Source organism: Pseudophryne corroboree, chromosome 6, assembly GCF_028390025.1.
Source record: "Pseudophryne corroboree isolate aPseCor3 chromosome 6, aPseCor3.hap2, whole genome shotgun sequence".
NCBI classification, from domain to species: domain Eukaryota; kingdom Metazoa; phylum Chordata; class Amphibia; order Anura; family Myobatrachidae; genus Pseudophryne; species Pseudophryne corroboree.
In genome coordinates, this window is record NC_086449.1 from 164,227,931 (window position 1) to 164,243,663 (window position 15,733).

At 45.7% G+C, this 15,733-nt stretch overlaps 1 protein-coding gene across 3 annotated transcripts in view; it reads left to right on the forward strand.

Moving 5' to 3' along the window:
- The window catches only part of GMCL1 (germ cell-less 1, spermatogenesis associated), a 458,077-nt gene that overhangs the window by 378,913 nt on the left and 63,431 nt on the right, over positions 1-15,733 (forward strand). For all 3 annotated transcript variants that reach the window (XM_063932081.1, XM_063932080.1, XM_063932079.1), the window contains exon 12: positions 14,372-14,447. In XM_063932081.1, coding sequence (XP_063788151.1) covers positions 14,372-14,447 — 76 coding nt within the window. The remainder of the gene's footprint in view (positions 1-14,371; positions 14,448-15,733) is intronic.

Sequence of the window (15,733 nt, forward strand, 5' to 3'; positions counted from 1 at the left end):
TAGTAAGATGGAGGGGGGACATAGTGTTTTTAATGCTATATGTTTGTCATATAGCATTATGTTTGATAATGGACGCATAATTACTCTTATATTGCATAAATTCACTGTTTCCCTGTTTGTACCCACTATTGGTTGGTCGGCAAGTGTGAGGGCTTTGTCATAAGCTGCTGTGGGGATAACTGTCGGCTTCGCCGGCGCATGGTGGTACTTGATTAGGAAGGTTAAGTATTAGGGAATTGCTGTTTAAGCACACAAACAGTAAACACGATAGGGGAGATACAGTTGTTTATGGATGCCCTGTGGGCATCAACGGTATTTCCTGGGTAAAGAATTGTCAGGCTGTTATGGCCTTGTACCTGTGTATATATATATATATATTTATAGGTATTTGTGGGGGGAATGTTATCAAAATTGAATTTGTATGCTTCCCTCAGACCCTTCGGGGTTCCGTGATTATTATTATTATTTTTTGCCCACTTATTCCTTGCTGTCGACATTTACTAAGTTTCTGTCGGCCATAACGTTCCTGGTAGATCCACATCGGGGGCATGTCAGTACATGGTCATACACATTCACAACACATTACTGTCACTAGGAACCTGACAGGTCTGGACAATTCACTTGCGTATAGGTTATATCTATATGTGTATATATGTAGATATAGGTTATATATGCATGGTTAGGGTATATGTGTTTTATTGTGTATTACATGCTGTATATCCATGAATGCTGAAATAATGGTATTCTTATCATGTGCTGGTCGCTCTGTTGATTAAGCTCTAGATTGGCCGTGACGAGTTCGTTTCGATCCTCTCAAGGAGTCCGAATATTATTCTCTTCACAACACGGAGAGAAAATCATGACAGTCAACTCCTGGTCGACGCAGAGCCCGGTCGCAAAGGATCATACACAGGCAACTAAGTGAAATTTTATTTCTATACTTTGTCCTTATTTGCACTGTATGCACTTGAGGGAGTGTTGTATTCGGGTAGGCATCCGATAGACTTACCCTACCCAGAGTGGGTAGGCTTGCCTATGTTTATTCTACATTATAACATTACAGCAGGCTGCCACGTGAAAGCAGGAGGTGTGACCGGAAAATGCGGAGGATGTCTCCGGGAGATGCTGGTGGGAGGTATACAGCTGTTTGGTGTGGCCTCTGTTCAGTCGATCTCGGCGGATTCCACTGGTAAGTCTAACTTCGTGAGGTAGCCTCCTTCACAACGGTTGGTGACGCATTCTTTTGTGGGATGCAGTCGTTTTACCTGGTTCGATACCGTTCTTTTTTTTTTTTTTTTCCTTTTTCTGTGCAGACAGTGAAAGGCGAAAAGGTAAGTGTTCTGCAGCCTTGTTAGGTTCGCAGGAGTGGATGTCGTTTTCTGTTTCCACTACATCCACCACTTGTCCCTGAGTCTATCTGGCTGGTCCACACTCAGGTGACCACTTGTCTACTAATTTTCAGTTAGTCCAGGAATAGACTAGGACCTGTGAGTTATTTATAGAAGCCAAAGGGAGACATTCTGAGTTACGGTTGTTTCCCCTTACTGTTTTTTCCAATAGATCTTGCCATTCCCCTCTGGAAGTGGAGGTAGTACGCGACGCCATACAGAGGTGCGTCAGGTTCGGGACATTGTCTGGTTGTCCCTGTATAAAGGTGCAAATCGTTGTTTCTTTCTGACGGTTCTTCGACACATTGATTGGCTGTTGTTCCCAACGACGCAGATGTCAAAAGTGGTTTCAGAGTAGATACTGACCGGTTAAGGTTTGGTGTTTTTCCTATGGAAAGAGGTCTAAGGATCCAGAGTTGAATCGGCTTTGAGGTGACACCTCATCATTATGTTCCGTTAATAAGACAGATGGGTGCGGCCTAAGAGTTTTTTTTCTCTTACGTCCAAGAGGATGCTGGGGACTCCGTAAGGACCATGGGGTATAGACGGGCTCCGCAGGAGATAGGGCACCTAAAAATAACTTTGACTATGGGTGTGCACAGGCTCCTCCCTCTATGCCCCTCCTCCAGACCTCAGTTAGATCTTGTGCCCAGAGGAGAATGGGTGCACTGCAGAGAGCTCTCCAGAGTTTTCTGTTGAAGAAGAATTTTGTTAGGTTTTTAATTTTCAGGGAGTCCTGTTGGCAACAGGCTCCCTGCATCGTGGGACCGAGGAGAGAGAAGCAGAGCTGGCTTGTCAAGTTGGGCACTGCTTCTAAGGCTACTGGACACCATTAGCTCCAGAGGGAGTCGGAACACAGGTCTCACCTGGGGTTCGTCCCGGAGCCGCGCCGCCGTCGTCCTCACAGATGCCGAAGATAGAAGCCGGATAGAGAAGGCAGAAGACATCAGATCTTCATGAGGTAAGGCATTGCTCCCAGTCACACACACACAGAGCAGCACTGAAGGGTGCAGGGCGCAGGGGGGGCGCCCTGGGCAGCAATAAACTTCACATTTGGGCAAATACAGTTTGATTAGGCTGCGGAGGCAGTAAATCTATGACCCCCGCCATTTTTATTGAAAAATCACTGGGACCGAAGCCCGCCGTCGGGTGGGCGGGGCTTGATCCTCAGCACTAACCAGCGCCATTTTCTCCACAGAAGCTGCATGAGGAAAACGCTGGCTCCCTGGTGTCTCTCCCCTGCTGAACTTCACAGGCTGGAAAAAAAAGAGGAGGGGGGCACATTAGCGACGCAGTGAGTGGGAACTGGCATATTATATTATAGAAAAGCGCTATTTTTCCAGTGTTTTTAAGCGCTGGTGTGTGCTGGCATACTCTCGCTCTGTCTCTCCTTAGGGCATGGTTGGGGTTTTGTCCCCTTATAGGTTATTCCCTGTGTGTGGGGTGTCGGTACGTGTGTGTCGACATGTCTGAGGCGGAAGGCTTCTCCAAGGAGGAGGTGGAGCAAATGAGTGGGGTGGCATCTTTACATAAAAGGCTTGATAAGGCTGAATTAGGGGGGACATCAGGGGGTCAATCCTCGGATTGGACCGACTCACAGGGCCCGTCGGGGTCTCAAAAGCGTCCCTTAACACAAGACACTACTACCGACACGGATTCTGATTCCAGTGTCGACTATGACTAAGTAAAATTGCACCCTAGGGTGACTAAAACCATTCAGTGTATGATTGTGGCAATAAGGGATGTGTTGCATATTGTGGATGAACCCTCGGTCCCTGACACAAGGGTACACATGTTTAAGGAATAGAAACAGATTATTAACTTTCCCACATCTCATGAATTGAATGATTTCTTTGGAAAAGCTTGGGAGACTCCGGATAAGAGACCGCAGATCCCCAAAAGAATTTATATGGCATACCCCTTCCCTAAGCAGGACAGGGAGATTTGGGAATCACCCCACACTGTGGACAAGGCCCTGACGCGCTTGTCCAAGAAAGTGGCGCTACCGTCTCCTGACACAGCAGCCCTTAAGGACCCTGCAGATCGCAGGCAAGAAACTACATTAAAGTGTATTTATTCTCATACGGGTGCTGTGCTAAGACCGACAATTGCGTCGGCATGGGTGTGTAGCGCAATTGCAGCTTGGACAGATGAGCTGACAGATCAATTTGATAATATGGATAAGGATACTATATTCCTAACTCTAGGCCATATTGAAGACGCAGTCTTATTTATGAGGGATGCTCAAAGGGACATTGGATTGCTAGCTTCTAGGGCCAATGCCATGTCTGTCTCAGCGAGAAGATCCTTATGGACTCGCCAATGGACGGGTGATGCGGATTCCAAAAAACATATGGAAGTACTACCCTATAAGGGTGATGTATTGTTTGGGGATGGGCTGACGGACCTGGTTTCCACAGCTTCAGCAGGTAAATCAAATTTTTTACCATATATTCCCCAACAGCAAAAGAAAGTAACACCGTATCAGATGCAGTCCTTTCGGTCGCACAATTCCAAAAGAGGTCGGGGATCCTCTTTCCTCGCCAGAGGTAAGGGCAGAGGCAAGAGAGCACCTGCTTCGGCAGGTGCCCAGGAACAAAAGTCCTCCCCGGCTGCTCCAAAACCCACAGCATGACGCTGGGGCTCCCCTGAGGGAGTCCGCACCGGTGGGGGCACGTCTTCGACTTTTCAGTCAGGCCTGGGTCAGTTCGGACCTGAATCCCTGGGTGTTGGAAATAGTTTCCCAGGTTTACAAATTGGAATTCGAGGAGGTGCCCCCGCGCCGATTCTTCAAATCGGCCCTACTAGCTTCCACATCGGAAAAGGATGTAGTGTTAGCTGCAATTCAAACGCTGTGTATACAGCAAGTGATAATCAAGGTTCCCCTGCACCAGCAGGGAAGAGGTTACTACTCAACCCTGTTTGTGGTCCCGAAACCGGACGGTTCGGTCAGATCTATTTTGAATCTGAAATCCCTAAACCTGTACATAAAAAGATTCAAATTCAAAATGGAATCTCTCAGAGCGAAAATAGCCAACATGGAGGAGGGGGAGTTTATGGTGTCTCTGGACATAAAGGAGGAGTACCTTCATGTCCCCATATATTCCCCCCATCAGGAATACCTGAGATTCGCTGTACAGGATTGTCATTACCAATTTCAGACGTTGCCGTTTGGACTCTCCACGGCCCCGAGGATTTTCACCAAGATAATGGCGGAAATGATGGTGGTCCTGCTCAAGCATGAAGTCACAATTATCCCATACTTGGACGATCTCCTGATAAAAGCGAGATCAAGGGAGAAATTGCTGAGCAGTGTGGCGTTCTCTCTGAGAGTGCTCCAGCAACACGGTTGGATTCTAAATCTACCGAAGTCACAGTTGATTCCGACAACTCGACTACCGTTCCTAGGTATGATACTGGATACGGAACAAATGAAGGTCTTCCTCCCAATAGAGAAAGCCCAAGACATCCAGAACATGGTCAGAGACCTGCTAAAACCGAAAAGGGTGTCAGTTCACCAATGCACTCGAGTTCTGGGGAAAATGGTGGTGGCCTACGAGGCCATTCCCTTCAGAAGGTTCCATGCAAGGACTTTTCAATGGGACCTTCTGGACAAATGGTCCGGGTCCCATCTGCACTTACATCGAAAAATAACTCTGTCCCCAGGGACCAGAGTGTCCCTCCTGTGGTGGTTGCAAAGTGCTCACCTCCTGGAGGGTCGCAGGTTCGGAATTCAGGATTGGATCCTGGTTACCACGGACGCGAGCCTCTGAGGATGGGGAGCGGTCACACAGGGAAAAAATTTTCAGGGTCTTTGGTCAGACCAGGAGTCCGGTCTACACATCAATGTGTTGGAACTCAGGGCCATTTACAACGGCCTTCGACAAGCGGGGAGTTTTCTTCGAAACCTACCGGTTCTGATTCAGTCAGACAATGTCACAGCAGTGGCTCATGTAAACCGCCAAGGCGGGACAAGAAGCAGAGTCGCGATGGCGGAAGCCACAAGGATCCTTCACTGGGCGGAAAATCATGTAAGTGCTCTGTCGGCTGTCTTCATTCCGGGAGTGGACAACTGGGAAGCAGACTTCCTCAGCAGACACTATCTCCATCCAGGAGAGTGGGGACTTCATCAAGAAGTCTGTGCAGACGTAACACGTCTTTGGGGAACTCCTCAAATAGACATGATGGCGTCACGCCTCAACAAAAAACTTCGGAGGTATTGCGCCAGGTCTCGGGACCCTCAGGCAGTAGCAGTAGACGCTCTGATAACACCGTGGGTGTTCAAATCGGTCTACGTGTTTCCTCCTCTTCCTCTCATCACAAAAGTGTTGAGGATCATAAGACGAAGAAGAGTACAGACGATACTCGTTGTCCCAGACTGGCCTCGAAGGGCCTGGTACTCGGATCTACAAGAGATGCTCACAGGAGATCCCTGGCCTCTTCCTCTGAGGGAAGACCTGTTGCAGTAGGGGCCCTGTGTATTTCAAGACTTACGGTTGAACGCCGAATCCTAGCGAAAAGGGGTATTCCGGAAGAGGTCATCCCTACTTTAATAAAGGCTAGGAAGGAGGTGACGATAAAACATTATCACCGTATCTGGCGAAAGTATGTGTCTTGGTGTGAGACCAAGAATGCACCTACGGAAGATTTTCATCTGGGTCGTCTTCTCCACTTCCTACAGACAGGAGTGGATATGGGCCTGAAATTAGGCTCTGTTAAGGTACAGATTTCGGCCCTCTCGATTTTCTTTCAGAAGGAATTGGCTTCTCTTCCAGAAGTACAGACGTTTGTAAAGGGAGTGCTGCACATCCAGCCCCCTTTTGTGCCTCCAGTGGCACCATGGGACCTGAACGTGGTGTTGCAGTTCCTAAAATCACACTGGTTTGAACCGCTTAACAAGGTTGAGTTGAAATTTCTTACCTGGAAGGTGGTCATGTTGTTGGCCTTAGCATCAGCAAGGCGAGTGTCAGAATTGGCGGCTTTGTCACACAAGAGCCCCTACTTGATTTTTCATGTGGATCGAGCTGAATTGAGGACACGTCCGCAATTTTTGCCTAAAGTGGTTTCTTCGTTCCATATGAATCAACATATTGTGGTCCCTGTGGCTACAAGTGACCTGGAGGATTCCAGATCCATGGACCTAGTCAGGGCCTTAAAAATTTATGTAGCCAGGACGGCTAGAATTAGGAAAACAGAGGCTCTGTTTGTCCTGTATGCGGCCAATAAGATTGGCGCTCCTGCTTAGAAGCAGACTATTGCTCGCTGGATCTGTAATACGATTCAGCAGGCTCACTCTACGGCTGGATTGCCGGTACCAAATTCGGTTAAGGCCAATTTCACTAGGAAGGTGGGCTCTTCTTGGGCGGCTGCCCGAGGCGTCTCGGCATTACAACTTTGCCGAGCGGCGACTTGGTCGGGGTCAAACACTTTTGCTAAATTCTACAAGTTTGATACCCTGGCTGATGAGGACCTAGCGTTTGCTCAGTCGGTGCTGCAGAGTCATACACACTCTCCCGCCCGATTGGATGCTTTGGTATAAACCCCATGGTCCTTACGGAGTCCCCAGCATCCTCTAGGACGTAAGAGAAAATAAGATTTTAAACCCAGGTTACATGGTATGATTGGTGTGGGCTGGTATGAATCTTGCCCTTGGATTGCTAAATCCTGCCTTGTATTATCCATCTCCTCTGGGCACAGTTCTCTAACTGAGGTCTGGAGGAGGGGCATAGAGGGAGGAGCCAGTGCACACCCATAGTCAAAGTTCTTTTTAGGTGCCCTATCTCCTGCGGAGCCCGTCTATACCCCATGGTCCTTACGGAGTCCACAGCATCCTCTACGGACTAGGAGAAATAGATTTACCGGTAGGTTTAAAATCTTATTTTTTCGGTCAGCAGGTCTAATACCAGAGTGGTTTCATGGGACCAGTTGGAAATGTGGTCCGGGTCTCACCTGCGCATGCACCGGAATATAATCCAAACGGCCAGGACATCGCTCCTGTGGTGTCTGCTCGCTTCTTTCCTTCTAGAGGAATGAAGGTTCGGGATCCTGGTGTCCGTTCATACAGATCTCCGAAGCTGGGGAGCAGTCCTTTGAAAGGGACGTATTTCCAGGGGATAAGGTCAAGTTGGGAAACTTGTCTGCTGTAAGCTTTCCGGAATTAAGAGCTAGTTTCGACGAACGTATTCTTCGTGTTCTGCCGTGTTAGTTCTGCCAGTCGACTTGTCAGCACTGGCGTAAGTAAGCCGCTATGGCAGAACAAGGAGAAAAGCGGCAATGGAAGAAGATGCACAGTTTGCAGTTGAGTGGGAGGTCTGGTAAACGCTATTTTAGCAGTCTTCGTTCCGGAGGTAATCGAAGGAGAAATAGATTTCCTCTGCTGACGCGATATCCAACCGGGAAAGATTCAGTCATCATCGAGAAGCTTTCCCAGACGTGAGAAGTCTTTGAGGAGTGTCACAATTGGACATGTGGGCGTCTCGCCTCAACGAGAGGCCTCAAGGAGATTGTTCCAGGTCAAGGGACACTCAAGATATAGCAGTGGACATCCTCGTGACTCCGTGGGTGTTTTTAGTCGGGCTATGTGGCCTCTCAGCTTTCATTTTTCTGACGGTGGTAAGCGTAAGATAATTGAAGGTTCCGGTGATCCTCTTGAATCCGGTCTAGCCAGCGAGGGTTGGCTATCCAGTTTCATGGTTTACTCATAGAAGATTACTGCCCTCTTCCTCTACGTGAGGTAATGTTACAACAAGGTCAGGCCGTGTATCAGGACTTACTGCGGCTGCGTCTGACGGCGGAGCGGTTGAATGCCATATCCTAAGCCGAACGGGTGTTCCCAGTAAAGTCGTTTCCTCAATTCTTCAGGCTAGGAAAGAACTAACGGCAAAGCGTTACCACCGTAGTTGGCGTAATTATGTGTCTCGGTGGGTATCCAGGAAGGCTCCTATGGAGGACTTTCAACTAGGTCATGCTTATCCATACTTTACAAGCCGGTGTGGAGGCAAGCCTAATAAGTTTCTTTACAAAAATTTCTCTCTTGGAAAGTGGTCATGCTATTGGCTTTGACGTCCGCAAGGCGGGTATCGGAAGTGGTGGTTTTGTCTCACAAGAGCCTTGTTTGATCTTTCAGGTGGATAGAGAGGAACTGAGTATTAGGTTGGTAGTTCTACCAAGAGTGGTTTCTGGGTTTCACAGAAATCAGCCTATTTTGATGCCGGTGGTTACTTAGGCGTTAGCTGATTCAAATTCCCCCGATCTAGCCAGGGATTTGAGTATGTAGGTCGTCAATTTGGCTCAGTTTGGAGAAACAGAGGCTCTGTTTGTCTGGTATGTTCCCAGCATTGTTTGGGAGACTGCGTTATGCAGTCTGTTACACGCTGAATCTGTGATGCGGTTTGGCATGTTCGTTCTACGGCTGAATTGCCGTCACCGAAGTCGGTGAAGGTCCATTCTGTTGGGAAGATGGGCTTTTCTTGTGCGGATGCCCGAGGAGTCTCGGCGGTTCAACTTTGCCGAGCGGATTCTTGGTCGGGATCAAACGTTTTTGCTATGCTTTACAAGTTTAATACCCTGATTATTGGGGACCCTAATGTTTGCTCATTCGGTGCTGCAGAGTCGTCCGCACTGTCCCGCCCGTTTTGGAGCTTTGGTATAAACCCCATGGTCCTTACGGAGTCCCCAGCATCCTCTAGGACGTATGAGAAAATAGGATTTTAGTACCTACCGGTAAATCCATTTCTCTTAGTCCGTAGAGGATGCTGGGCGCCCGTCCCAGTGCGCACTGTGTCTGCAGTTATTGCTTTTGGTTTATAACAATAAATTCTTTCCTCGTAATTGTCCATCTCTCCTGGGCACAGTTTTCTAACTGAGGTCTGGAGGAGGGGCATAGAGGGAGGAGCCAGTTCACACCCAGTTTAAGTCTTTATAGTGTGCCCAAGCTCCTGCGGATCCGTCTATACCCCATGGTCCTTACGGAGTCCCCAGCATCCTCTACGGACTAAGAGAAAAGGATTTGCCGGTAGGTACTAAAATCCTATTTTAAAAATCTCGAGTCCCTGCTCCCGACTGAAAACGGTCAGGAGCGGCAAATCAGGGAAATTTAAAATGAAGAATTTCCCCAACGGATCACCGATCATCGATGGCCGCCAGTTTCAGTCGGGTTGGGGAATCAGGGGTTATATGTATGGGGGCCTTAAGTTTTAGTGAACTAGGTATTTAGGATTAGTGTTTTGGTGCAGCTAAGCAGCAAAGATTGTGGCTTGCTAAACAGCTGTTTAACTCGATTTGAGTATAGGTGTTTGTGGGCACATCCGTATATGGGTTCACTACGGCTGGCCGGCGGTCGGGCTCCCGGCGACCAGCATCCCGGCGCCGGGAGCCCGACCGCCGGCTTACCGACAGCTTGGCGAGCGCAAATGAGCCCCTTGCGGGCTCGCCACGCTACGGGCACGGTGGCGCGCTACGCGCGCCACACTATTTTATTCTCCCTCTATGGGGGTCGTGGACCCCCAAGAGGGAAAATAATTGTCGGTATGCCGGCTGTCGGGCTCCCGGCGCCGGTATACTGAGCGCCGGGAGCCCGACCGCCGGCAAACAGAAGACCACCCCCGTATATTCCTCTGTCCCACATATGCAATGTGAAATAGAGATAGCAACATAGGGGGAGGTATATGAAACCCTCTAAAGAGTGGGGAATATGCTCATAGCAGCTAATCCACTTCTAGCTATCACTGTATAGAGTGTAATTGCTAAATGCTTTAGGCCATGTGTCTTCTCCACTCTTTATAAGGTTTTATGCATTTCCCCCACTGTGTAGTCTGGATTATTATTTGCAGAGATCAGAGTTGTCCAGAACTCACACATCTTGTGTTCGCTCAGGCCCTCCCACAAACACATATGTAAGGCTAAATAACAGTGTTTATCAGATTGTTTTCTAAACCATACACACAGAAAAAAATCACTTGTGAAGTGGACATAAAACATAAATTGTTAAAACATGCTTACCAGTAGTTGTGGTCCACTGCAGCCTGTAGTACAGTAGAATGCCAGCCTTTGTGGTTGCCGTAATCTACTGGGTTGTCAGGAGGGGCGATGATAGGGATGTGATTGCCATCAATGGCACCCGCACACTGGGAATAACCGTGCTGTAGGAAGCCTTGAATGGTGTCATCTAGGCGTTCTCCTTCAGGCAAGCATAGAAAGCGATGGTAGAGGTTATCCAGTATTGCCTGTGTGACCTGGTACACAATGCCGATGCCAACTCTAAACAAGCAGGAGATAGTACGGTACTTCCCCGGAGGGGTAGCATACCACCAGAGAGCAATCACTAGTCTCCTTCTTGGCTCGATGGGCTTTCGGAAATTTGTCATCTGCATGGTCAGTGTTGGGGTGAGTAGATCAAGTATATACTGAAAGGTAGCATGCGACATCCAGAAGCATGCCATCCACTGTCCATCCTGAAAGGCTTCCACAGTCGTCATGAAAGCCTCTCCGTGCCTGTGGTCTCTGACCCACATTCTCGGTTGTTTTCAGTATGGTTTCCATGGTCAATGAAACCCGGGCTCTCCTCCTGCACAAATATGTCAAGAATTAGCCCTCTCTGTCAGAAATTGGGATCTCCTCCTTCTTAAATGACACTGCACTAAGTGGTACAGTGTCACAAGCTGCATCATGCTCTCAGTCGCTGTGTAAACTAGCAGAAAGCTGCACACAATCAGGAACTCCGTGATACACAAAGGTACTCCGTCGGCCATCATTGCTGCAATGCCGTGAGCAGTCCCCTCCCCCACCCCCTTCCTTTTTGTTCCCTTTTCTGTGACTTCATCTTTGTTGGCCTGAATAAAGGCCATTTTTAATGATATCCACAGGTCTTGCTGTGCTTACCTGGGTTCAGTGGAAACGGAGGCGACCCGGGACAATGGTGCACTTGAAACGGGGTAAAAGCCAGGTACAACCCGTATAAAAAATCCCAGGGCAGACCTGGGATTTTGATGGAAAAGGGTATAAGTACTACAGAGGCTGTTAGTTGTCATTGTGCAATCAAATGGAATAGAAAAAAATAAATAATTCTTTTATGCTGACTTTAGGTAGATTTGTGTTCCCATGTATAATTGAGACTTGAAAAAAATCACAGCATTGTTAAATACCATAGCAGTGCTGCAGTAATTAGATTACACTTGTGTCTGGCTGCCAGCACTATCTCACTATCTGCTCTGCCATGTCTTGTCAAAAGGTCCACGGTTCAGATAGTAAAGACGTGTTCCGAGCAGTCCTGTGGGAGATCTTCAGTGCAGTCTTCCCGAAATAGACTGTGTCGTCCTAGTCCACCTGTGAATAAACATATCACTGCTAGTCTCCTAGGACATGGCGTTTCTTGACAGGCTGTGAAATTGATAATGTACAAAATTCAAAGCAGCTTGGCATAGATGGGAAGCTCTCTGGAAAACAAAGTCAGATGATAAAAGGAAGGATAGAGCTTGCTGAATAATGTTTTCTTTTCCTCACCACTCTACATAATGCACAGTACTGCATGTACAAATCTTCTCTGGTTTACCAAAACATTGAGACACTTTGCATCCAATTCAATGTCCCCAAACTAATTTATGGTCACTTCCTGTCAATTTTGTGACGTTCTGCAGCCAGGCGTCTGCTGACTGTGCTGACTCTGAGGGTAACGGCATATGCATCCAAACAAAGCTGTGGAAAAATGTACTTGCAAATATTTGCTGAGTCGTATGTTCATCATGATGTTCCAGCTCTTTGTCATTAGGATGTATGTATACCATGTTTACCTCAGGCATACATACACCCTGATACACTTACATATGTCCAGTCATAAACCCATTCACTTTTAGCGTTATTTTTTATTTATTTTTAAAAACCTTTATAATCTAATTACTAAAAAGAAAGCGTAAGAAGTGCTGTCATATAGTAACATTATTTATTTATTTACAGTTTCTTATGTAGGGCAGCAAATTGTGTTGCGCTTAACAATTGGACACAACAATGATCAAACAAAACTGGGTCATAGAGGTAGGAAGGCCCTGCTCCTAATTTTACAATCAATATTACTAACTCAACATTAACAATTTACAACAACATGGCCAATGTATCTAATCAGTGTATAAATATATCTAAATGAGACTGTACACACAGCATTACTGCAATGAATGCATTCTATAATAACAACAACAACAACACTGTTAAAGGGACATGAACCATAATGTTCTCACCATATCACCAATTAAATGCTTATAATATTCAAACAATATACAGTACATACCCATTGCAGTTCCAGCAATTAGAAATGATTAGTAATTAGCTTGGTTAAGCAGAGGTCCAGCAGCTTGTTAGTGTGCAGCATTCCATCACAGAAATGGTTCAATGGACAAATTAAAACTCAGATGTGTTTAGTTAGCTCTTTATTTCTTTTGTGCAAATAGAAATAATTTGTAAATTGTTAAATTCCACAAATGGCTCATTCTTAAGTAGTGTTAGATGGTAAATGCAGGTTGAATTTAGAGGTGAGTGAAGCCAATGTTCCACATTGGGGGAGCTCAATTAGCTGGGGATCAAACTATTGAGGCTAATTGATCCCGAGGGGGTAATTCAGTTGTCTCCGATAGCTGGAATTATTAAGGATTTTTTTTTCCACCTACCCGGAGGCAGGAGAAACAAAATCCCAGATAAGTGCCATTTTATTTGCGTCTGTGTGTTTTGAGAATAGTACTGTGAGCCAAATTGTTTAGCATGTGTAAATTTGGTGTTTTTTTTTTTAATTTTTATTCACTAACTGCTATGACTTTATAAATGTTATTATGTTGAGTTAGCAGGACCTGCTTACTAAGATTGTCACTAGTGAAGAAGTTATTTATTTTAAATCTAAACATCCTTATTTATTTTAAATTTAAATATCCTTTCATATTGGAGATGAAAAATAAATGGTGCAGACCAAAGAAGGATAGTTGGGCTGACCCACATAGGTTGTCATTTGACTCCAAAGCAAGCCCCATGTTTGGGCACGTTCATTATTCAGAATGAGGTTCATTTTCAATTTTGAGTAGCAATAAAACATAACTTGCTATTAAAGCAAATATTAGCTGTCCCCATAGAAACCAGTATTGCCTTTTTAAAATGTCTGTGGGCGGATAGACATGTATGGCTGCCAGTTGTACACAACCAGCTCTCTCAGCATGTCACCTGATGTCACAGAGGTGGGAATTGGGGGACTGTACATTGCACACAGCAGATTGAGCTCAGATTGTCGTTCCGAAGCACCCCTGCTCACTCCATTGTGACAGTGTTTGCCATAGTAGTCGCATGACCCTGTAAACCCTACAGAAAGAAAATGCTTATTAGCAACCTGGCCAAATAAACCAAGGAATAAAGGTATTACAGGTTGAGTATCCCATATCCAAATATTCCGAAATACGGAATATTCCGAAATACGGACTTTTTTGAGTGAGAGTGAGATAGTGAAACCTTTGTTTTTTGATGGCTCAATGTACACAAACTTTGTTTAATACCCAAAGTTATTAAAAATATTGTATTAAATGACCTTCAGGCTGTGTGCATAAGGTGTATATGAAACATAAATTAATTGTGTGAATGTACACACACTTTGTTTAATGCACAAAGTTATAAAAAATATTGGCTAAAATTACCTTCAGGATGGGTGTATAAGGTGTATATGTAACATAAATGCATTCTGTGCTTAGATTTAGGTCCCATCACCATAATATCTCATTATGGTATGCATTTATTCCAAAATACGGAAAAATCCGATATCCAAAACTCCTCTTGTCCCAAGCATTTTGGATAAGGGATACTCAACCTGTACCAAGATTCTCCTCATAGCCTGCCATAGTGATACAGTATGTTCATTTTTGTTGTTGTCGCTGCCTAATTGTACAGCCAAAGTTTTGTTTCTTTGCCTTTGTAACATGCTCTATGTGTAATAAAACCTTTATTCCTGTTATCTGTCTTAGTCCTCAAGAAATCAATAAACTTGAACTGGAAAGCAACAGTATGCGATGCGGCAGGAGACTTGCGAAAGATGGAGATGTAAGAGTATTAAAGGACCTGCATTATTTGTAAAGATGTGAAATTGCTTTTGCTTTTTTGAAAATCGAATATTTTATTCTTGAAATTAACCTGGAGAGCTTTTCTGAATTAATGACATTTTTCTAAATGTGGGTTTGTAGTTTGCTTCTAGATACAGTACGTTTGCAAGAGTTTTTTTTTTTTTTAATGCAACATCATTTTAATTGTGTGGGCGATACGTTCTTCTGTGCCGCCTTCTTTGTAGCTTTTATGTCCTCAGTCCTTAAAATCTATGCAATGTATTTTCTATATAAGTGTTCTTTCACTGCACTTGTGAGCTCTGCAAACCACATGTGTATGTCAAAGCACTCTGGCCATGCTGAATGCAAATGATTGCAGCTGGCTCTTTCCTTCTCAGCCCATGATAATTGCAGCTGGTTCTTTCCTTCTCAGCCCATGTTTCCTGCTTCATATGCTGCTTTTAGCAATGCTTCTAGCACCTAGTAATTTGTTTTGGGGTAGATTAGGAATACTTTTAAGCAGCATAATTGAAATAAATGTATGTTAAGCACATTATACAGTTTTTCCATGTTTTCCCAAATCCTATGTCTTCCGAGTATAGAGATGCCAGGTATATTTTGATTCTTATGTAATGTAGGCAGGGGAATTATAAACAGATTAAATTATATAGATATATAGATATATATATATATTAATTTCTACGGCAGGGTCCACAGGATAACATTGGGATTTGATGACACGACAGCGGATTTGCATCCATTAGTCAAAGCTTTCGGCCTCCCGGCATATATCCCCGCCTCCTGGCTCAGGCAAATCATGGTCAAAAGGCTGCTGATTTTTAGCAGCAATAAGCTTTTTTTATTTTATTTTTATAGTCTTACTATTTTTTGAGCGTTCTTGTCTAAAAAGTGTCTTACACGCACCTTAAAAAGAGTCTCTCCAACAAGTCCCCGTCGGGTCGCGTCAACGCTTACCCACATGTACAGTGCTGTTTCGGTGGGCGCCTGTGTAGGATGTACTAGCAAGTCCAGCAGACGTTACCAGGCTGTGGCTGGAGCATGGGGAGAAGGTAAGGCTTCGGTTTCAGCTTAGAGGGGGAACACAGACACAGCCGCACTGTTTTGGGAGGAGACTACCAAACAGTCGTCGACGCGGCTGCCACCTAGGGTGCACCAGCGCTAGGCCCTAGGGATTATAGGCTCCAGGGATAGTATGAGGCCGCGATCCCTAGTGTTGATGTTACCAGTGGGGAGTCAGACGCTCCCTTGGTCGTCTCTCCCCCTGGT